The sequence below is a fragment of the Helobdella robusta genome, assembly GCF_000326865.2.
Source record: "Helobdella robusta unplaced genomic scaffold HELROscaffold_6, whole genome shotgun sequence".
NCBI lineage: Eukaryota > Metazoa > Annelida > Clitellata > Rhynchobdellida > Glossiphoniidae > Helobdella > Helobdella robusta.
In genome coordinates this window covers 719,377-743,772 of record NW_008705330.1, presented here as the reverse complement: position 1 = coordinate 743,772, position 24,396 = coordinate 719,377, and the positions used below count along the sequence as shown (strand labels likewise).

Sequence of the window (24,396 nt, the reverse complement as noted above, 5' to 3'; positions counted from 1 at the left end):
ACATTAAACATACTATGTAAAAGTGTTCTTTATTAATTTTATTATTTTTTCCGATAATGCAGCCTTTTAACGTTCAATTATTTTTCACGCTCTGTTTGTTGTTGCCTCCATGTGAGCGAAGCTTTTCAAAAGTGAAGCTGACAGAGAACTTTTTACGATCCACCATGGAACTGTTAATAATTTCTGGTCTGTTATTAATTGGTGAAGGACAGAGACTTTGAGGAAGTAATTGTCACGTTTTCAGCTCTGAAGACTAAGAAAGGACAATTTTAAAGACTGAATAAATATCTTCAACTTAACGTTCTTAATTTGTTACATTTTTTAAATATTTGTGCACGCTGACCTTCTGTGATGTCAACTTGTTTTTTTTGCCATTTTGATACATTGACTTATAAATGAAAATACATCTTTTTCCTTTTTTACAAACTTCGTAGCAAATCACTATGTGATTTCAGTGAATTGTTTGACCTTTATGTTGAGACCGTAGATGAAAAGATAATTGCGAGTTGAAGCACGCCTCAACCACCCCGACAGATCAGCGAGCAACCCTGGACGTTGAATCAATCATCATGCCCCATCACGCTCCACCTCGTTAGTCTCCTCAACCAAATCTCTGCAAGCATTTCCTCAAATTTTCACGCCCATAAAAATATTTATCTCGTCAAGTTGTACAATGTGAAAAGTTATCCACCGCCACGTACACGCGCATGTAAGGGCAAAAAGTGTTTTGAAAATTACGATTCCTCTTTCGTTTATTGTTTCATACATTGAATAATGTTGTCAGCGAAATTCTTGTTTTGATTGTTGAAACATTCAAAACGTTAGAATGGAAACCTAAATGAAGAGAACTTTATCGCCAAGAAATCAATGTAATTAGAATAATTTATCATTTGCTTAACAATTTTTGATAACCAATTTTTTATTTAATCATGATTACATATTTTTATGATGAGTTGATATTTAATTAAAATGGTTTAATGTGCTAGTGCCTTTGAGAAGTTATGTACAAATATTCAATATACACATGCATGTGTTTGTATAATCAAAGTATTTATTCACTATATGCGTGAAACATCTGTGAAACAAATGTATTTTGTATACACAGAGAATATTAGATTTGAGAACGCGTGTTGGATAGCTGTGTTCTCCGCGCAATAATGAACAGTTAAGTGTATTTCACCGAATTAATTTCTTACTTTTCTTGCAAATGTATGAATATTTACAATCGGTGTCATTGTTAAACGTCACAAAAGATATGCGCATCGTCTTGAGGACCTCGCCCAAGTCAAGCAACTTTGCATTTCTTATATTTTTGGCTTTCTCCTTATTACTTTCGATAAGAATGGAGCTTGTTTGCCTGAAAAACGTAATTTTTCATCGAAATTGTATATGCGTAATTCAATTAACTAATTAATGTAATTTTTTACTTCACATCAATTAATTAATGTAATTTTTCATGTTACACTAACTCCTAATGCAGGAAGATTTCGTTGAAAACCCAAAATTGTTACTGTGCACTGAGAAAGAAGCGTTAATGAAAAAGGAGCTAACTGTAATGAGAACTCTTTCAACTTTCGACTGGTAAACTCTATACACTTTCCTCGCTGCTTATTATTTATTTATCAACAACAAGAAGTAAAATTAGAAGACATTTTAAATCAGTGCATTTAAATAATTTTTATTTATTTGTTCGCGTTTTCTGGAATAAAATAAATTATTTTGAATGTTTAGAAGGGTTATTGATTAACTTAAAATTTCTATTCGGAAATGAAGCTATTCAATTTAAAATAATTTTTCTCGCTGAATTTGTTGCAAAAAACTTCAAATTAAATGCTACACACATGACCGGGTTCAACACTTTGGTTCATATAGTTGTTATAGTAGTAGTATTACTTGTTGTTGTTTGTTGTTGTTTGTTGTTGTTTGTTGTTGCTGTTGTTGTTGTTGCTTTAGAATTCATTTCAACATTTTACTAGAGAATGCAAAAATATTATTTTCTGAATCGGTCAGACATTTATAATTTTCAAAATATTACCTCAGTAGCGTCTGTAGAGAGTAAATTATTTTTCTTTCTTGCATCCAACTGAGCGTATTCAGAAAAAAATCAGAAGTACACCACAAAATAATAATAACAACAACAGTAATAATAATAACAAATTTTTAAAAACATTAATGTTATTTAAATAGAACAATGGCACGGAAATATGTTTTAAATTAGTTTTCATGAAACAACATTTACAGCGCTGCAATAAAAATTAGTTGATATCTGTGGAATGGAATGAAGTGAGCTGAAATAATTTATTTGTTCTTGATAATTTCGTTTTCTCGTTGCTGCAGTTATGTCTCATCAGTTTAATCGACAGGCTGGTTGTTTGAATAATACATAAACGCAGACGATGACGAAGATTGATAATCTAAACAAATGAGCTCATTCACCAGTTCCATCATCTTGTTACGAATAAAAATTTCGAAACTCGCCATCGTCTGCTTGCTTGATGGAATGATCAACAAATTTGTGATGGATGTGTTTTTCTGTCAGACTTTTTGTTGGTCGGTTGGGTGGTCAGTTAGTCAGTGAGCACTGTCCAGGTGTGGCTGGGCATGCTAGGAATCTCCTGACGTACACTTCCTTCAACTGAAAAGTTAATGTAAACTCCACTTTGCATCTTATTTTTCATTTGGCATTTCATTTAAAATCGCATTCGTTGTAACCAACATTTTAAACACAAGCAAAAATGTTAGTAAAAAATAGATGTTAAAAATTGGAAAAAATGCTTCTTATAAAAAACTTTTAAACTGGATAGGAAATCTGCTAGATGAAGGTTGGTCGTGATAATGCAACGAAGCGTGTTGACGTTGGTGGGAAGAAGTGATAAAATAAGCGCTTTTCCTGTCAACACTGATTTTAAATAAAATATCCAAAAAGAAAATGTAACCAAAAAAATCTATCAACAATTTTTAGTCATCCATATTACTTTTTTGTGTTCAAAATTGTTTATTTGAAAATAACCAGTAAATTATTTGCTGCTGTGTTGCAAACAGATAAGTAACCAACACAAATCATATAAACTTTTCATTTTTAAACGACATGTTGGTGGAGTTCTGAGTCATTTTCAAAACAGTAAGACACGGGCGTCGCTTAATAAGGGAAAGTCATAAAATAATTGAAACTCCGTTGAATGGCTCCTAAACCTATCCACCCGCCAACATTTTGAGTCATATTGCAAAACGAAAAATCAGGAGGAAACTAAACTTGACTTTGCTTATTAACCTATTTTTCGCAAAATTTTCTGCCTGAACAACGTGTTACACGTTCAATCAATCAATTTGTTTCAAATATTTTTTGAAAAATTGTTACGGTTTAAACAATTTTAATAAATTTATCATAGAACTAATGTTGCGAAACTTTTTCAGTTTTTACTGTCCGATGCATGACTGCAACAACCTGCTCAGCGGTGTTGTGAAAATTGGTTGTTGTTCATTTCGAGGTGGCTGGATGGATTCCGGCAGAATAACATTAATATTTGTTGATGACAAATTGCGTACATGAGATGCATGTATCACGTGTAAGATGCCTTCGTGGCCAACGCCAAGAGGCTGTTTTGCATATTCCGCCGAGGTTATTTATTCTGTTCTATTGTGTTTTGTGCTATAACACACCGCTTAATAAGGAAAACTGTTCATAAAGTTGAGAAACTTATTGTAATTGGAAGGATATGCTTAAAAATTTTAAACACTTTTTAAACAATTTGCTCAGGTTTGTACACTTAGCATGAAAATTTTTGCAATATTAAGAAATTCTGTTTTTCAAAACAAAAAATAAGTTAGAAATTAAAAAAATTTAAATGAGCTTCTTTTTGTTTATTAATGTTGTTTTGACAAACATGTGAATGCGTAATGTTTTTGAGTTAGCAGCAATCGCACCAGTCTCAGTGAAGTTTTGAAATGATTGTCCTCTAAGAAACGCAGATAGATTGCATGCGAAAGCCGCACTGCATGCAACTGCCTTCTGCGTACGCCCATGAATGCATCAAACACTGAAAATATTTTCAACTTTTGAATCAGACCAAGAAATAAACTGTTCATTAAACATTGTTTCTAATATGGAAGTCTAATTTGCAAAACAGCATTCAAACGAGTTACAAAATGGAGTCTCAAAAAGTAGAATCACAGAGTAACATTCCATTAATTTAAATTAACATGCTTACAGTTTTTGCTCACAGCGTAAATGTATAAAATCATTTTAGTTTTCCATGATTCAAAAAATGTTTTTTTTTTGCAGTCATGTAAGTTTGATTATAAATCCTGTTTTCTTAAAATTTAAGTGAATTAGTAATTTGATATTTTTAAAAATATAAATTAACAATTATTAAATAAAAATCACTGTCACCCATTTTTCATGTATTGTTATAACAGTTTGAAGCATCAATATTGTTGTAACATGTTAGAAGCAGCCAATACTCTGCAGGGCTTTAAACAAATGATGATTTGAATCAAATTTTATGTTTAAAACTCTGTTTGCAAACATTTTATAATTTTGTCAACTTTTGAAATCACTAAAATATTCTTTGACATCCTTTTTGTAGTTTCTGTGGGTTCAATTTCCATTGCCAACGAACACTCACTTGTGACCAGGTGTCATTACGGTAATTGAAATCCGCACAAAACTTTTTAGTTCGAACTTCAATTGTTAGTTTAATGAATTATTCAACGAGACATGACGTTTGCTGCAATGAAAAGCAAATAAATAAAAAATTGAATGTTTGAAAAAAAACATTCGAACTATTTTTTTACAGTTAGAAAATAATCGCAGTTTCCACGCATTGGACCTAACAACTTTATTTTTTATTTCATCGTTATTTAAACTAAGTTTCAGTACAATGCACCAAAAAGCAGATGTTTCATAAAAAAGAACTGCTAATTGAATACCCCTAAATACATTATGACGTCATTTCGTGATGTCACATGATGCCATGTGATATTATGTAATGTCATATGCTATGTCATTTGATGTCGTGTGGTGTCATGTCACGTGAGGAATTAAGATGTAAAAATTTGAAAACATGGTGAGAAAATAACATCACTTTCGGAACATCCATCTTTCATTCGCGCAAATTAATTAAAAATATTTGACATTACATTAAACTCCACACTCAACAATTCACCCCGTATAAACCACATCATCACAAAACTTCGTTCACACATGTTCTTCGTTCTCAAAGTTATCAAACTATTCAGCCCATCACAGAATGACTCATCATCTCACGCGTCAAGCATACTGCTTCTTCCTTGTTTTGCCCCACACAACAACAACTTCATCAACTACAATCCGTTATAAAAAAAATATAAATTCATTTTAACTACCAACTTTCATTACACCAAATTGTAACTCAAATATTCAACACACTCGATATAAATAAATACAAACCAAGTTGATTGATTGAGGAATCGCTTAAGTTTTTTACGATTGGCTTATGAAACACAGTTGCTTTTGTTATTTTTTCCTAAAAAAACCTTGTCCCTCTGTTTTTATAAGCAAGGGCTTAAGTAACAAAACCAAAAATTATAAAGGCATTACACTGCAATCAATTTTTACAATTTTGGTACAAATTTTGAAAAAATTATTGAGTTAGGTGCGAAGTTATCTAAACCGCAAAATGAAACTGTAGTGATTAAAACAGAACTCTGAGTACATTATTGGCATAACCGAATCCTGGGCGACACCATGTATGACTGAAAATTTTCTATTAATGAATACACGTTAAGGCAGAGAAAAATCAAAATAATCATGGACATGGAGCAGGAGTAGCTATGCTATTTGAAAAAAACAGTATTAATGCTAACATTTTTAATGCTAGTGCCAGGAATAACATGGAAGATAATATCATTTTTAAGGAGAAGGTATAGATAAAGTGAAATAAAGAATAAGAACAATAAAATTTGACTGAAGTATGTTATCGATTTCCGAACTCAAACGAAAAGGTGAATCGAGGACTGCAGGAACTGATGAACACGGTCAGTAAAAATTCTTCTATTTTGATTAGGGATTTTAATTACTATATTGACTGATAGAATAAAAAAGTGAAAGATAGCAAGTTGTTTTCTGGATTATATAAAATATAAATGATAAAAAAAAACTATGTGTTTGATTGGAGTATGTTATCAACCTCCGAACTCAAATGAAGAGAGAGATAGAGGAAAGCAGGATCTAATGAACACGGTCAATAAAAATTTTTTATGAGGCATCTTAATTATCATATTGACAGGTGAAAGACAGTAAAACATTTGTTTTTTGGATTATATAAATGATAAGTTTCTGATGGTGCATGTAGAGAAACAAACAAAGGGAGCAAACTAAAGGATGCAACGTTCACGATTTATTTATTTATTTTAATCATGTCCAAAATGTGGAAGTTTGAAAATATTTTTTAACCAGTGACCATCGAATTATAAGATTCATGTTAAAATTGAAGCAACCAGATAAAATTAACAACAAAAACAATAGGTTTAATTATTTCAAAGTAAATTATGACCAAATAAAATTTAAACCCCGAGAATTGAACCTGGAAAAAGCAATTGAAGCATTAGAAGTGCAGCAATTTATTCCTGAAATTGATAAAAAAGTTGGATTCGAAATTTGTTCCACACTATAAAGAATCAATAAAAAAGCGGCCTTGGATAACAGAAGAAGTACAGAAAAAAATACGAGCATGAAAGGCATATAAAGATTTTACAAACCTTAAATGTAACAGACCAGGTAATACAGGAGAATTAAATTGAATGCAGCGGCTAGAAAATAAATACAACAGAAAAGACAGGAATTCATCTAAGCTTATAAAGAAGCTATTAAAAATTATGAAAAAGACAGATCTGTCTTCATATGAAGACAGATTGATGATTTGTGGTTTGACAACATTATGAGAAGAAGAACAAGAGTAGATTTGATTCAGGCATACAAAATCATCACTAAGAAAGAGGATTTAGAATCTGTGAAATTTTTTGAGCTTCATATGAAGAGTAAAACATGGGGACATAAATATAAAATATTTAAAAAAACAATCTGAATCGATAGAGCAAACATTTTTCAGCTGGAACAAACTGGGAGATTGAATAATATGCGCCGAAACAACTAATAACTTCAACGCCCACTTGGAAAAATAGGATATTGAAATCTCAGTGGTCCTGTCACAGACTCAGTCTTCTTGCAGCACTACTAAACTCTTCGTTACTTTATGTCTTTGTTTTGTTATGTTATGCATGTCATTTGTCTATTGAATAATCCGGCTCTGTAAAGTACTTAGAGTACCAAACAATACTCAGTCAACCTTATCAAAATAAATACTCATTCCTAAACGCTTAAATATCTCATTAGTCAATAACATAGATGATGTAACTCAGGGAGGCGAAAATCCCCCCCATGTCCGTCCGGCTCTATTTTATAATGTGTACTAAAAATGTGAACACAATTTTTTAATGTTCAACAATGTTTTTTCTGATAAGATAACAAAAACTCTCTTATAAAGTTGAGTAAGTAAAATGAAAAAAAGAACAATTTTAAACCATGAAAATAAAAAAAATGCGATATATACAAATATAACTTTTGCCGAAATTTAATTAATATTTAATTATACAACAGTTGAGACTTTAAAGACAGGCTTGACAATGCATTTTGCATTATTATTTGATCATCAGTGAATGTTTGAAGAATATCTTTCTCTGCTGCTATTATCATTAATGCTGATAAATAATCATCTGCCATGGTAGACCTTAGGCGGTTCTTTATAATTTTCAGCTTACTTATAGCTCTTTCTGCAGAGGTACTTGATAAAGCAAGAGAAGCAAATATTCTGTATAGCATCAGCAAATTGCGGTAACCAGATAGTTGATGAAGAACATTAAGTGGTTTTATGAAACTGCAATTTTTCCAATTATTAGTATCATTCGTTTGGGCTTCTTTATATGCCATATTGTTATTGCCATCTTCTTCATCTGATTTATCAGAAAATATTTCCATGCCAGAGTCATAACCTGAACCTGCAGACAGGTTTACCATCTTTTCGTCATTTTTTAGCAACGTTTATGCTTTTTTAAATTTGTTCAGTTCATTTGCAACATCCTCTGCGTTGACACTATACTGGTTACAAACAGTTTCTACTTCACTAGCCTTAACACAACGGTTGCTTAAAAGTGTTTTGGGAGTAAATAGCGAAAGTTCTTTTTAAAAAACAAAATTTTGATGCTCAAATCTACTTTTCATTTGTTGATTCACCTCATCTAAAACAATTAAAAAGCATTCATTTTTCATTTTATTCATTCCAACTGAACATTCGTTGCTGCAACGTTCATCAAACATTTTTTTTTCGTACGATGTCTTTCAAAATCAAAATCTGGGCTGATGCCATGTGCTGTTGCAAATGATTTCGATTCACTGCATATTGTTTTCCACGTCAAATCAGCATTTCTTTTTATGATGTCAAACTGATGAATGCAGTTTTTTATCAGTTCTATTGTAGACGCCATGTCAATTGATATACCCTGCACTGCTTTGGATACAGGACCAGTAATATTATAAACCAATTTTAAAATTTTCATGCTAATTATCACACGGATGATTTTCATTCTTTTACGAAGTACAAGTGCAATAGTAACTGTTTCACTGTCACTCAATGATGATTCAGCCAACTCGGATAGACTTGCTAATATTTCTGAATATCTTTTCATCACCGTTTCTACGGCTGATTCTGTGCTGTTCCAGCGAGTGGTTTAACACGGTTTAATTGCATTTTATGCTGACAATTACTTTGAGAATTTTGGAATACAGCATTTCTGCGATGACCACTCATGAATGAATATAAATCTTCTAGCAGTCCTAGCGTATTTTTTATTTCATTACAGCATTTCATAACGCCATTCATCACTAAATTCACAAATATAAATTGCTTTTTTACACTCCTTTTGAATAAGAGTAGCCAATCCAGCATACCGACCTCGCATGTTATCTGCACCATCATAGCATTGACCTATCACCCATGACATATTAAAATTCAATTTAGTCAGAATATCAATAACTTTTCCTTTGAGTATCTTGCCCGATGTTTCTCCACAAGTCAAGACTTCCAACAATCTTTCAACTGGATGCAAATCTCCCTTACTATTTATTTCTAGATATCTCAGCAAAAGAACATTTGCTACCTTTTTACTAAAATCTTGTGTGCTATCAAAAATAAGACATGCTTTTTGTTGTTCTGCAATATTTGACACAATTTTCTCAACAATCATTCGTTTCATTGTTGTCAAAACAACTCGAATATTGCTGGAACTTAGAAAATTAACTGCCATTTTCTTTCTTAATCTATGTGATTCATCAACTTTCATCAGATATGCAGCAGCACTTGGATCCCGTTTAGATATTGTTCGAAAAAGATTTATAAACTTTCCATTATTAGATGTTTTTCCACGAAAAGCTATCATTTCTTCACTTAGGTACTTAACACAATCTAAAATGCATACCATAACTTTTCTATTTTCTTGAATTATATCTTTTCTATTTCTCTCGATGAAGACATCTACGGCCAATCCTCTTTTCCAATTTATTTTTGCAATATCAGCTTTGCGATGCTCTGCACTTACTTCATGACAAATGATATCCCGCAAACCATTATGCCAATTATTAAAACCTGATGTTGTCCATACAACTGAACCTTTTGGGCCGGAAAACATAATACAAGTAATACAGTAAATTTTGTCAGTTTGTTTGCTGTAAGACAACCATTGTCTCTTACAATTTGAGCCATCTGGCATTACACATTCAAACCATTCTTTTTGGAAACTGCGACCATCAGTAACGGAATAGGAATAGTCATTTGGTTGATATACACCAAGTGCCAGGCATGTTGTTATTTCATGCCTTTTCAATATTCGTCCACAAAACTGAGCTGCATCATTTTTGTCTAAAAGCTAAGTTTAGATTTTCGCAATAATTAAATTTATTTTCAATATTTTTTTCAACTAAACTATGAGCATTCAAGTTGAAATTGTTAGATTGAATCAAATCACAAACGTTGCTGTTGGATTCAGCTGCCTCTGTCGGCAAATATTCTTTAGCAACAACATCACCAATATCATCATCTGATTTTCTCATATCATTATTACTGCCTGCTGGCATTAAACTTGTAGATGGTGAATTAGTTTGGCTTGAGCTTTGTGGTTTCCATTTACCATAGATGTCTTTTACTGAAACAATGTTTTTGTATGTCTTCACTTCTGTAATAAAGATATTTGAATGGGTGTAAAAATTAAATGAAATGAGACAACACAAATAAACGACGCTTTCAAATTGTTTAGTTAGATTTAGAGAATAACCTTACATGCATATATCCATGATCTTTTCTGCAATGCAAACTCCACTTATCTTGGCAAATGATCTTGCGACAACCGGGCTGCAAACATTTGTACTTACAAAAAAACTTGTGATTTCGAGGCATTGTTTTAAAAAAATTATTAATCCAGAATAAAAATTTAAATAAAACTAAAGCGACGCAAAATTGAATTTAAATATTCAATATTAATTTAATAAAAACATACGAGAATATTTGGCTCCGCCCATGAAACTAAAAGTGATTTCGATGTAAACTCGTTGATAATTTAAAACAGACGAGAATAATTGGCTCCGCCCATAAAATTAACTAAAAGTGATTTTGACGTAAACTAGTTGAAAGTTATTAATTTATAACAATGAGCGCGATGTAACATAGTTATGTTGAATGTATGTATGTTTCTAAATTGTTTAAAATGTTTGAATCTTTTTTTAATGTAACACAAAAAAATCCCCCCCTCTAGCTTGAAATGGAGGCAAATGCCTCTCTCCCCCTTCTATAGACGCCCCAGATGTAACTGACATAAAAAAAAAATAGCGGATTTTTTATTTTTAAATTTTTTCTATTATACGAATTATTATTTATTATTTATTTATTAATCCGATCGTTCGTTTATTTATTTTATTCACCGTCATAAAAATATTAACTCAAAAACATATTATTTTATATGTGTAACTCGTTTTCATTATTCATATTATTATGTTTATTTCCTTCATTTTATTATACGGTCATTTTGCATGTTATAACAAATTTTGCATCTCTCAAAGTCTGGTTTTTCATAAATAAAATAACACTCTTTAAAAAATGGAATTTTTTTTTATAAAATATATTAATGTAATATTAAAATTCACTGTGAAACTCTCAAATTATTTACTCTCTAGTTAGTGGCAAGTGATTTTTAAAACACTTCAAACTTTTAGACGTCCAAAGTTATAATACCAAACAATATATGTGCGTTTGATTTATTCATCCATCAGTGCCATTTTGATAGAAAAAAACCTCTGAAATTGTTTTACGCAGAAATTGCATGACAAAAAGAAATTTGTTCATTAGAGCTTATTTTAAAACATTTAATTAGTTAATTAATTAGCTAGTTAATTAATGTAATTAAGTCTGCCAACAACACATCGGGTAGAGTATCTCAAAATACACATACGCTAAAAATTTCAGCTGGATAGGTGCATTAGAAGTTGGTTGAAACTGGCAAACAAGGCCTGGCAAGCAATTATGATAGAATGCAAGTATATGAAAAGAAGGGAATAAAAGTGACATCATGTTAAGCTGTTGAATGTTGAGAAGTAATTTGAGATGAATTGAGGCACTATTAATGTAATGATATTTTTTCTATTTTTTATAAGATAGTTGAAAAAGTAACTAAAAAAATAAGTTTAATTTTAGAAAAATTTATTTAAAAAGTTCCTAGTCGTTCATTTCACATTTTTAAAACATGTTTTTATAGATTTTTTCAATAAATAGCTTTTTACGATAAAGTTTTAATAAACGTGAAATGTTGCATACAATGATATATGTATAATGGACGTATTTATGCTGCAACCTTTGTTATGTCTAACATTCACAGTTTCAGTGATTTAATTAAACAAACCAGAAAACACAACAGTTAAGTTTTCAGCGGCTGTTACAAACTAAAATGTATGTGTCAATGTGAAAAACCAATGGCCTCACATAGTACATCCACTTCATCATGAAAATTAAAGCGATTGGCCGGTCGGTGGTATATTGGAAACGACAAGAAGAACAACATGGTATACTAAAAACAACAATGTGATTACCAAAGCTTCAGTTGTGACAAAATAAATTGTATTTTAACTTTTGAGTATTTAATTTGGATGTTTGTTTGGTTTGAGGCATTTAATCAATTTAATATTTAAAATTATGACTATTTTCAAGTTTTTAATAAATTTTCTTCATCTTTAACAAACGAGCAATATTGTTATGAAAGCATTAATCAATTTTATTCTTAAAAATAATTTATTTCAATAATTTTGCCCGTTATTTTTAGACGTGGCTTCGTTACAATAAATTATCACGTCGTCATCCTGAATGTTGTCCAGGATTGTTTCTTGAGTACAATAGATGCAATCAAATCGAGCAAAGAAAGTACGGGATGGTTAGTTAGGCACAATTGGATCGACTAATTAGACGAGGAAAACAAAGCATATCCTGCAAATCCACAAATTTAATTCATGAATAATTTTATAAGAACAAATTTTTGTGAAGTGAAAAATCCAAAAAATCAAAATCAAAATATTACTTTTTCAATTTATACAAAATAATTCTCAGCAAAAATGGCCAATTGCTTATCAATTCGGTGCTTATCAATTCGGTGTTATTTTATGTAATTTATATATTCAATTACAATTTTAAAAAATACACCCAATAATAAAAATGTTTTCTTAAAAATTAAAAAAAAACAATTGAAGTCTGCCAGGTTTGATTGGCAGGCTGGTTTAAGATTAGTTGTTATGAACTGTCATTGAGGTTGAATGGAGAGTGCCGACCTAAAATAAAATCCTCAATTAAAATAATAATAAATATTTTATCGCTGCCTCTTACGTTTGTCTGGATTCAAAAAATGTTTTGGTTAGGAAATAAATATAAATTATTAGCAAGGTTGTACGAAAGATAAGATTAGGGACTGATGTTTTATGTTGTTGATACACTTCAATAGCAAACCCAAAAAAAAGTGTTTCTGCGTGACGATACAGTGGAATGTTTGATAAGTGGTGGCTGGTGTATGTCATTTTTTAAGTCAGACAATTTTTTTTAATTATTCCCATAATCAAGCAGAAGTCATTAACTAAGAAACCACTAAAAAAATTATATCTGCTTGAGTTTCAATAATAATAAAATAAAAAAATTGTTTTTTCAGTTTTGACTTTGTTGAATTTTTCAAATAATTAAATTTCTTCTAAAATCGTTTTTAGTTTAAATTAATTTTGTGACTTGTCGTTAATTATTCACCAATTAAAAATTATATTTCAACGACAATAATTTTCTAATTAAACCTCTTTTATTCATTTATAAGTCAGTTGGCATCCAATAATGTTTTTTTGAATAAAAAGATTGCATATTTAATTTAGTTTCGTTTGTTTAATCTTAAAAATATTTATTTTGGACTGGATTCATCCTGATAAACTGCACCATCGACATACAACGCGCATCATTCCAACGTTGCCCACTCACTCACACACTCACTCACTAACTCACTCACTCACTCAATCTTTCACTCACTCACTCACACACAAACACATATTGCACGCACTCGTAAATTAAAACAAAAGGCAATCAGACATGCAGACGCGCAGCCATGTGGCGTGCTAGGTGTAGATATGTTAAGTTATTTTCCTCTGAAGACTGTCGCATTGTTCACATTTCATTTTTCCTCATAACGCATTCTAGCGTGTTCATTGTTCCATTAAATTATTTCAACAGCACATGAAGTTTATAAAAAAATTCAAGTTGGATTAAAAGCATTTTTTTAAACTTTTGAAATATTTTTGAAATGTCGATTTTTTCCAACTTAGTTTTTCAAAAGTTTTATGACAAGTCTTAAGTAAACATAAACCAAAAATTTAAAAAATGTTAATTCTGTAGTTGCTTCAACTATCGCACAAATTTTGCAATTTCATGATGTTTCTTCAAAAATGTAATTCCTGAAGTTTAATGCTGATTTTCATTTTATATTTCAATTTTGAAATATTATTTTTCAAATACAGTACATTTTTTAATCGGCTTACGGGCGATTATTTAATAGAATTTATTGTTTAATGAGCTTTAATTTTTTCAATTGTTTAACAATTTTTCAGTACAAAATAATTTTATTCTTTAATACTATTTAAATCCATCCTTATACATTGAACTTTGATGCTACAATAATATTTTCCTAGGGCGGTGTCATGTTACCATTAAATTTTCAAACCGGTTTTTTTTCGTCCAACAGCGCGCCAGTTCAGCTTCGATATTCCCGCCATATTTTCAAGCAAGTTTAAGAACGGGAAAAGAATCGAAATTAGTTACATATAATGAGTGAAATTTCATACGCTCGTTATGGTTCATGCTGTTAGTATGTTAATAAAAGTTTAATATTAGTACTTTTTTGGATAATAGCTTTTCATGTAATAATACATTAGGAAGTTAATTTGGGTTTGAGCTGCTCTTTTAAAAAAATTGTAGAAAAAAAATGAATAACAGCAGTCTTTACATTGGTTAACAAATGACAACCGTTTATCAACAAAATCATCAACCACGTTTCCCTTTTTGTTTGAGTTGAATAAAGTTAAAAATTAATATTTTCCAAACACTAGTTTTTAAATGTCATTTAAGAAACGTTCCAAGTAGAGAATTTCAAGAACAAATAGGATATTTGAAAATTAAAAACAAATTTTTCTCATTAGTTACATCATTAATGCACAAAACTTAATATTGAATATTCACCTATCGAATATTAATTTTAAAAAGTCTTCATTACAAAAGTTTATTAAACTATTAATCCATCTCCTATAAAGGCTGTCCGGTGTTAAGTGTTATATATAATAATGAAATAATCAGACTTGACTACCGAATATCTTTAAAGTTTAATTGCTTCATCAGATGGCGTTAATAAATCGATGTCTGTTTTTATATCTGTGTAGCAGACGAGATGCGAAGAACATGAGGAGGATTGTTGAGGTGGCCAGCAATGAGCTCTGCGTGTGGGTGATAGTTTTTATGTAACTGAACCTAACTCTCAAACAAATTAATAAATTATTAAACAAAATAATTTATAAAAAAATTATTTGTGAATTGTCACTTTCTATATGTAATAACTTGTAAAGATTTTTTGGCCCTAGTCAATCGTTGTACATTAGAATGAGTTTGATTATATGACATAAAATAGCATGTAGCTACCAACCATGATTTTCAAGACGTGTTTCTTCCAGAAGAACTGAAGTCTGATTCTTAACAGTGCCAACAAACAAGGAATGTACGCTTCTGTCTTACGTGAATTCTTGCAACTGAAATAAAAATTCAGATAACAGTTAGAACTTTGCAGATAGACATGCATCATTACATTGATAAAATCCGCTAACATATATTTAAAATGTTTATAATAAAGATATGAAACAAAAAATATGAAATCTTTTGTCAAATGTTTCATGCCACATTTCATAATATAATTAAGTAACATTAAGGAACGTAAAAGTGACATTAAGTAGCATTAAGTGAATCATTCAGTAGTGCATTTGTAAGATAATTTATTGTTGCAAATAATTTAAGGTTTTGCCACAAAAGCATTTGAACACTTATAAAACGTGACAAGAAGCATTTGACACATACTTTAAATAATTTAATTTCAAAGAGCGCAAAGTAGAACCTACTTTTCATAAATGTGATTCAACAACAGCTCTTTATTTCTTGTTACAAGGAATGGGATGTGCAGCTCCTCCCAAACATCGTCCATCACCGCCACTCCGTCTTCAACCAGGACTCCCAAGTTGAACAGAGCCTGTTGGATGGTTAACAAAGGAGAATTGCAACTTTCCTGCTTTTAATACACTCAGTTTTTTTCATGTGTAATCAGGAACTTCTCTTGTGCGTATTTCATAACATTTTGGGCAAAAACGACGATTGTGGTTAAGAAAGATGTTAATAATATGGGTGTTGTGATGCAAAAGTACTTAAAAGGAGTGTAGAATATTAATGTCATATATTTTTATATTAGTGTTTCTGATGTCCAGGATAAATATATTTTTTATTATAAGTAATATATTTTAATTGATATATGGTGCTGAGTGATTATGGATATGAAATTAAAAAACAAGTGTACTATGTCTAAAATCAGTACATTTAATCTGTGACGGATCAAATCATGCAGAGGCCCTTAGCAGAAAAAAATTTTGGGCCCCAAAACTACGCGTAGAAGCTTTGTAATTTTGAATTATTTCAAACTTCTCTATAATAGTATAACATAACATAACAAAGACATAATAGTGATACAAGAAGACTGAGTCTGGGACAAGACCACTCTGAGACTTTTTTAATATCCTATTTTTGCCAAGTTTGCCTTAAAGTTAATAGTTGTTTCTGCTCATATTATTTCATTTTTCAATTTATTTTGCTTGTTGACAACTCAGTAGTTAACATTTTTGCTCTATTAATCTCAAGCTTTTTTAAAGAGCTTATATGCATGCTCCTTGTTCATCCTAAGATCAAAAAATTTCACTAATTTTAAATTCTTCGTCATAGTAAAAATTTTGTATGCCTGAATCAAATCTCCTCTTGTTCTTCATTTTTCTAATGTAGTCAAACCAAAAACTTTTAATAGGTCTTCATATGGCATACCGCGACACTCCTACATCATTTTCGTTGTTTTCTTTTGAATATTCTCAAGCATATGTCTGTCTTCTTGTAAATTTGGATTCCAAAGCTAAATACAGTACTCCAACTTAGGTAGGACCAATGCTTTATTTAAGTTTAATACGACAATCATATCTATGCTTTTTACTTATAAATCCTCAAACTAAAAACAACATTTTACGCAAGATATTTTTTATTTTTTCTATATTTTATAGATAGAATTGTCACAAATATTAATATATCATGTGCAACAAATTTAAAAATAGTTAAAACTAAATTATTCAAATTGAATGTTTAAATTTTTTTATTTACAAATAGAATATATATAGATAATCATTATTATCATTGGCGTTTGTAGGTTTACTCCGTTATGGACCGCGTCTATTAAGAGCTTTTCTACTGCTTAGTGTTTTAGGTTTGTTTTTTCCTATCGTGCACACCCTCCCTGAGATACAATCTTTGCAAACAATTTTTGTTGAGAACCTTCTCAAGCATCATGCTGTTTTTGTTGTGCCTCATATATAGTGTAACATTTAGACAAATACAAACACAAATTCCAATGTGGTAAGTTGTAAGCGGTGACCCATTTGTTCAGAAGCACGCATGTCATTGAGACTTATGTTTGTCTATGCCTAAATTTTAAACTTGTGAGGCTGAACAAAAAAGCCTAAGTGGCGCTCGTCAAAGATGTTTGAAGATTGCGTCTCAGGAAAGGTTTGCACCATAAAAGAAAGGCAAACCCGAGGCCTTAGGCCCTGGAAAAGCCCTAAATGTGGAGTAACGCCTATAAACGCTGATGATGATGAATAATTATAATAATTACAAGGTTTTTAATAATTACTGATAATGAATTATTTTTATAAATGTTCAATTTCAAAAGACAATCCGGGCAATGAACTTAAATCGAAAGTGTGCGTAAAAATTATATGGTTTAACTTAGCCATCTGCAAAAAAGCAAACGTGTAAAAAAAACCGTGCGTTGAGAATATAGTTTAATATTTTTTACCATAAGCTTGTTTGTAAACAGAATCAAAAGTAAACTGAATTTATTAGCCAGTCCGACCATATCAGTGATTTTTGCGCTGTTTCTTAAATTTTTGTTCGTTTTTCAATAATATACAGCCAGATTAAATTTTAAAACACTAATTATAATGGTTATATAAAGAAAACTTGAAATTGTCATTTTCCGATAAAATTAAATTTTTAGAACTAAAAATTAAAAACATTTTCATATAAAAAAAAAATTATAAAATAAAACTGAATTCATCAAGAGTTCAGTTCTAAAATTTTAGTAACGATGGTAGATGAAGCAAGGTAGACTTTATAATTGCAATGTTACTAGAATGTTGTTTAAATATTAAGGATGCAAAAAATATAGAAGTTTAAACTTGTGGGTCTCCTTGCTTGGCTGCCTCTCCGTATGTTTTCGCAGCAAGGTTTGTGTTGTTGTGAATGTAGTGGTAGTCGGCCATTTTCAACCAGGCTGGAAATAGTAATGAATGTTTCAATATTAATCATTAACATTTTTGAAGCTTCGTTGAAAGAATTCAAACCATGTGGGTTGCCTTTTTTGTTTGATCTGATAGATGACAGGTTGTAGTGCCTCCAGACGCACTCCTTCTTCATCGATGATGTCAAGTAATCCTGAGAACTCGATGTTTACAGAAACATATGCAAGAATGAGACGTTTTAAGTTAATGCTACAAACAGACAAATGATATTTACTTGTTCAATTCAAACGATAACGGTTTTTCCAATACAAATATTGTTTGACAAACAATTTTTTTATTAAATTGTGAATTGTTTGTAAACTGATTGCGTTTATAACTCATTCGAATATGCTTACGTAGTTCTCTTCACACAAAAAAGCCAAATTGAAATTAGCAACTTCGACACCAGAGCTAGCGGCCATCAGGTAGTACACCAAAGCGGCTGACCTACAAGCAGTTTAAAGAAAAAAATGTTTTATATAAAATAGAATTTTTTTCAAATTTTGTGTTTAATTTTTACTGTTAAAATAATAACCGTACTAATATATTAAAAACTAAAGATTGTTTATACTAATTAGAATAACTATGAGTTGTAACAATTTATAAACAATGAACTCGATCGCACCAATTTTGCTTCCTAAAAGCTTTGACACCCTTTTTGAGAAGTTTTCCAACGGATGGATTCTGTTCTGCAAGATACCTAGCCCATCTTTTTCACGGATTCAAAAAAAGTTGTAATAAATTATTGATAAATTAAATCGTTTTTATTTTATGAAAAATGAATAAAAAATTTTTCCCAATAAAACAAATAATACACGTTGAATAAAATATTTGGCGAAACTTACTCAACAGATAATGCTGACGACCTTGAAGTTCTCGGATGACCAATCATATTATATTTGGCAACCAGCAGTCCGGAATCGAAGTTACCACGAAGTGCGGATGTTGAAAAAAAGTCCCAAGCTAAAATCTGCATATCAATGCAAAATAATTTACATAACGTTTTAATATATTTTTATAAGACTTTTATGAGATAAAATTTAAATGAAGTATCTAATTTAAAATTTTACAATTAAAAGTCAAAGACGTAATAAGATTAAAATTGTGAATCAGAATGGAAAATGTACTCTTTCAACTCTGTTTATCTCCGGAAAGATGCCGGACAGCAGCATGTGCGCCAGGTTGTGACCGGCGTCAGCATTGCCAAGTTCGAATGCTCTTTCAAAGTATGCGGCGGCTGCTGTGTAATTCTTCCTGTAGACCAACTGGTAGTAGCCAAGTGTGTTGATAGCTTGCGAGTGGTTTTTCAAGGCTGCTCGTTCAAAGTATTCAACTGCTTCGCTCACGTTCTGTGCTATACCGTGTCCCTGGTTATTTAAACAAATTTCTAAAATACAATCAAGTCAAAACGCCAGAAAGCAGTTCCATAAAATAAATTTGAAAAAAACCAAAAATCAATTTTTTTTAAATTATTTCGTTCATATTCATCAGAAACTTACTCGTAAAAGTAGAATGCCGTAATCATAAAGAGACGATGCACTGCCAGATGATGTAGCCTCTTTGTAATAATTCGACGCTACTGTCAGGTTTCTCTGAATACCTTGCGATCCCCAATATAACATTCTTGCCAAACTCGTCTGTCGGAATGATCAACTAATCAAACTACTGAAAGATAGTTTGACAACAATGAAACACACATGTCCTGTACTATGTTGTGTCAATATCAATGAAATCATGTTGGCGATGGTTATTATGACGATATTTTGTAAAGCATTAGGATGAAGACAGCGCTGGTGATGGCGCGTTTGTGAGTGTGCCACTAATGATGACGAGAACGGTAGCTATTAAAAATGTTGAAGTTCATTCATTGTTAATGCATCTGCTTTGGACGTATTAACGAACTTGAATAAAACTGAAAACCTCGTGACACACGCAATTATTGTTATAAGTGCATATAAAAAAGGAAATATTGATCATAACCTTCATGATTGAGACATTGTCGATAACATTTAGACATTTGACAACAACATTTAACCTGAGCACTATGAATTCCGTTTGAAGCCTGGTACTTGAGCCACTGGAAGAGATCCTCGTTTTCATCAGTTTGCAAGTTTACAGTTTTCTCGTCAGTCAGCCGAACGTACTCAGTTATCGTCTGCACAGTTCAGCGTTTCCAATAACGAAAATAAAAAGTTTAAATGTTCAAATGTGAAAATTGATATGAATATCCAAGATATTTTAATTTGTGTCGTAAAACAATAGAAAAATTTAAATCAGGTAATAAACAAAAAATAATAAAAATTAATTAATTAAATTGAAAAACATTGAAACTAATAGATCAATACAATAATTTAAAAGTTTATAAAATTGAACAAATTTGTGCCAAATCTATTAACTCTTAAGGAAATACTTACGCCATCATCATCATGTATGTTTAATTCTTGTTTAGTCAGGTAGGCCAGCGACATGTAATAAACTGGTTTTCGAAAACATTATTAGTTTGATAATAATAAGTACTAATATTTGTCAAGAAGATGAAAAAAGTTGTGAAGTTTGGCAAAGACCGAGATGTTTCATCACCCAACCAACATTAACTTACCGTATGCTTGATCGAGATCTTTTGGAATTCCATCCAGGCTGAAGACGTGCTTGTTGGCCAAGGCGAGAAGTGAGAGCCTGTTGGATCGCATGCTGCCACTCAGCAGGTAGGAGTGGGACTTGAACGTTTGTCAGTTTTTCTTTTTTTAATATTTTTAAAAAGAGCCGATCTAACGCCTTTGTCCGAATCATAGCCGAACACAATATCAAATCTGGGCCCACATTTTTTTATAAGAAATTACAGCTGAGAAAATGCCATTACTAAATGTCAACTGCATTTAAAATATTCGACTTCTTGTCAATTAAATAGTTATTCTTGTTATTCCGTTTTACAAATTACATAATTTTTTCGATTTTTATCCTTCAATAACAAACAAATCTTACTAATAACTTGAACGTTAACTTGAATGCTTACCACCCGCAGCAAAATAGTTGCCAGAAGACTGCAGCTTCCAAAAGTTCTTTGAACAATACATACGATTTCAACTTATGAAAAGTTTATTGGTTGAGTTATTTGTTAATTTTTTTTTAATTTTTACAAAAATTTTCTGTTAAACTGTATGGTATATAAATATAAACACCACGATTTTGTGTGGTTGCCTTATGAAATTGGGTAGCTCTAATTATTTTTATTGTGAAAGCGGCAAGAAACCTCTCTAATTTGTGCAAATAGCACGCGACAAAAGTTTGCTAAACCGTTTAATTGGAATATCAATATTGAAAACGAAAAATAAATTTGCAACAAGTGTGGAGCAGAATGCGGGCTCTTAAAAATTACGGACCCCAATCATTTGTCTGATTTGCTAAATTGTTAGTCCGACCCTGGTTCAAATAGCTTTCGATGTCAATAAACATTGCAGATCGATACCATTCAAATTGTCGGTATTAAAACTTCAAAATTTTCGCTCCCGAAAGAGATCGAAAATATTTAAAAGCACAAATTAAAAAATTAAGAATTTTTTTGCTCTGTTCTACTGCAAAAAATACTAAAAGTTTTGATTTTTGTGAAAATTGTACAAAATTATATTTGATGAAATGTTTCAAATATAAATCAGTTATTTATTAAAGAATTATATATATAATAAATTTTGAACGTTATAATAAAATTTGCGTTCCATACAACCACATCTCCATTTGTTTACGACAATCTGACTTGAAATCATTAATTGCTTATTCTTCTAATGTACACGTGGGCCTGCCAACTACAGGCACGCATCATCAACCGCTTGTGGGCTGCATAGCAGCACTAGCAATAATAATTGCTGCCTAGTTATATACATCTTTGAGTATATCCAATATCTCAAATCTTATGGGTCGAATGAAATTGCGCCTACTCTCAATGATCGAATACGTAAGAGTTCATTCGTACAACTTCCTGCCTGGAGTTTTTAAAATCACATTTTGGATTTTACCAGGTTAAAATCCGTTTCTAGTCAGCCTCTGCATTCAAAAAGAATTCTTTTGCAGAACTTCAATTCAATCGGCCGCTTGGTTACGAAGATCTCGTGATGAGTCCACAAAGTTAATTAAATTTTTAGAGAGGCCAACGTCTAAAAATGCTGACAAACATTGGCTTATATAAGTAAACAGTTATATACGTAATAGGCGTTACAAACTACACTAGCAAAAAATTTTTACTATGACAACATTTTTTATTTAAAAACAAACACCTACCTGAACTTCATCGACATCAACTTTCAGGCCATGGTTCAACAAAGTTGCGAGTAGAAACGTTGCATCATCGTTTCCGTAGCAACTACTCTGTTTCAGCAATGATATAATTTCAGTCATCTTGGTCAATCCACTGGAATCCTAATAATTTATTTATTTCTAATTGAAATTTCAATGGAAATCATTAAATTTTGATTCATTCACTACGTTTCGACGTTCAATGATTTTTCGTAGTGATGACAAGTTTGGAACTTTTAATAGCCTGTATTACAAAACCATCAAATAATTTTTTAAATATAATTTATTCGTATGTGGACTAAAAAAAATTCAGTAAAATATACTTGACCATAAGCAGACGATGACGCAAGTCAAAAAATTACATGTGCACATTTTGCCTGTTGCACTTTTTTAAAAGTTGCATTCAGAATTATGTCTAAAAAGGCATGATAAATTTATAAAAATTCAAACAAAGCAACTGTGATTTCTACCAGAATTTTAAAGACTTGTTCAACCAACGTAGCGGAACCTTTAACGAAGTCAACTTGTTTATTTGCAAAGATCCATCTTCTTACATTTTTTTTCATAAACTTGTAAAATTCATGTGGTTGGGGTGCTTCTAAAATTGAGCATTTCTTAATTTTCGGTCTTGATTTCCTTTCAGTTATTTTCATCCACAGTGTTGGACATTTTTCTAAAAAAGAATTAATTTACATTAAAATGTTTTTGCCTTTGTGTTTAATGTAACGTACAATTGTAAAAAATTGAAAAACATGATTCAGGGAGATAGAAATATCCTAACTTACTGTACTCTTTTAGATACTGAAAAAGTTCTTTAGCGTGAAGTTTGAACATAGAAACTTGATTCATGTAGCCCCGACATCTTTCTTCCCTCTCACTCAACTTCAGTTTGAACATAAAGTGGTTGCCAGGTGGATGAGGTAACTTCAATGAATTTGGTCAATTATTTCTATTTTTTCATACCAATATCAAATCTATCAAATGCTTTACAGCTTTACAGCTCAACAATGATGATAGAAAAATTTAAAAATAATGTTTTCAGTATTCAATAAAATTTATGTTCAAATTATAAATTATGTTCTCTTGTCTTATATTTACATTTTCAAATAAAAAATTTTCATTTGTGAAAATTTTTTGTAAAAAAAAATAAACATAATAGTAATTTAACAACTTTTTCGGGAAAAACACATCGTCTTCTGTAGAACTTGATGTCACCAAAGTAGCCTTGAAACGAGTACTGCAAGTCATTGCCTCCAAAGTAATATATACCACTCGTGTCATCCACCATTAGAAGAACATTTCGTGGCAGACTGAAATAAATGTCAAAACGGACTTTGTTGAAACAAATGTGGATATCTATTTTGAAGTGATTGCAAAACATTCGTCTAACCCACTACAATGGTCAAGTTAATTTTGAATAAAAACTAAAATTGATTTAAAAAAATTAATCTCGTTACTTTATGACAGCAGTTTTCTTTACAGTCCAGTTCTCTCCGTACGACATAAAGAGGGTCCAGATCTGTTTTTGCAAGTTTAAATTTGTGAGTACGGTAATAATTTTGGAGTTTTAGCCAAAAGGATAACTTCAACAAAATTGAATGAACTTGATATTTGTAAGCTATAGTGAATTGAACCCAGGTGTTTTTTGGCAGGATGAAATCATCACCTGTCAGGTATGCCACTGGCTCTCCAGATCTGTTCATCATTTCCAAGTGAATCTGTCCTAACGTCAATTGAGAAGTGGCAATAAATAAAACTTGCGTTTTAAAATAATGGGTTATAACAATTGTAATGCAAACATAAACGACAGTGTTATAAATGCGTTATCATAGAAAGAAGATAAACAAACTTAATTATTGACATGTTTTCAACAAATATTTTTTTCA

At 31.0% G+C, this 24,396-nt stretch overlaps 3 protein-coding genes across 3 annotated transcripts; all 3 read right to left on the bottom strand.

Annotated features, from left to right (window-relative positions):
- Positions 1-84: 84 nt before the first annotated feature.
- HELRODRAFT_164016 (hypothetical protein) lies at positions 85-4,642 on the bottom strand (the record flags this gene model as incomplete). The annotated part of the gene is made up of 5 exons (XM_009029077.1): positions 85-188; positions 1,197-1,357; positions 3,446-3,597; positions 3,925-4,078; positions 4,626-4,642. 5 exons carry the CDS (start codon positions 4,640-4,642, stop codon positions 85-87), a joined length of 588 nt encoding a protein of 195 aa, XP_009027325.1.
- A 2,979-nt stretch (positions 4,643-7,621) lies between these two features.
- On the bottom strand, positions 7,622-8,721 carry HELRODRAFT_164015 (hypothetical protein; the record flags this gene model as incomplete). The annotated part of the gene is made up of 2 exons (XM_009029076.1): positions 7,622-8,034; positions 8,367-8,721. 2 exons carry the CDS (start codon positions 8,719-8,721, stop codon positions 7,622-7,624), a joined length of 768 nt encoding a protein of 255 aa, XP_009027324.1.
- Positions 8,722-14,652: 5,931 nt separating this feature from the next.
- On the bottom strand, positions 14,653-24,000 carry HELRODRAFT_189377 (hypothetical protein). The gene is made up of 19 exons (XM_009029075.1): positions 23,968-24,000; positions 23,682-23,820; positions 23,296-23,434; positions 22,981-23,183; positions 22,496-22,633; positions 20,823-20,940; positions 20,638-20,699; positions 20,259-20,378; positions 19,723-19,860; positions 19,351-19,590; positions 19,090-19,193; positions 18,849-18,932; positions 18,580-18,670; positions 18,287-18,377; positions 18,122-18,216; positions 15,755-15,882; positions 15,289-15,391; positions 14,939-15,082; positions 14,653-14,916 (listed from the first exon to the last, which is right to left on the bottom strand). The coding sequence occupies exons 2-18, from the start codon at positions 23,796-23,798 to the stop codon at positions 14,984-14,986; spliced, it is 2,070 nt and encodes a 689-aa protein (XP_009027323.1). The 5' UTR covers positions 23,799-23,820; positions 23,968-24,000; the 3' UTR covers positions 14,653-14,916; positions 14,939-14,983.
- Between the last annotated feature and the right edge of the window lie 396 nt (positions 24,001-24,396).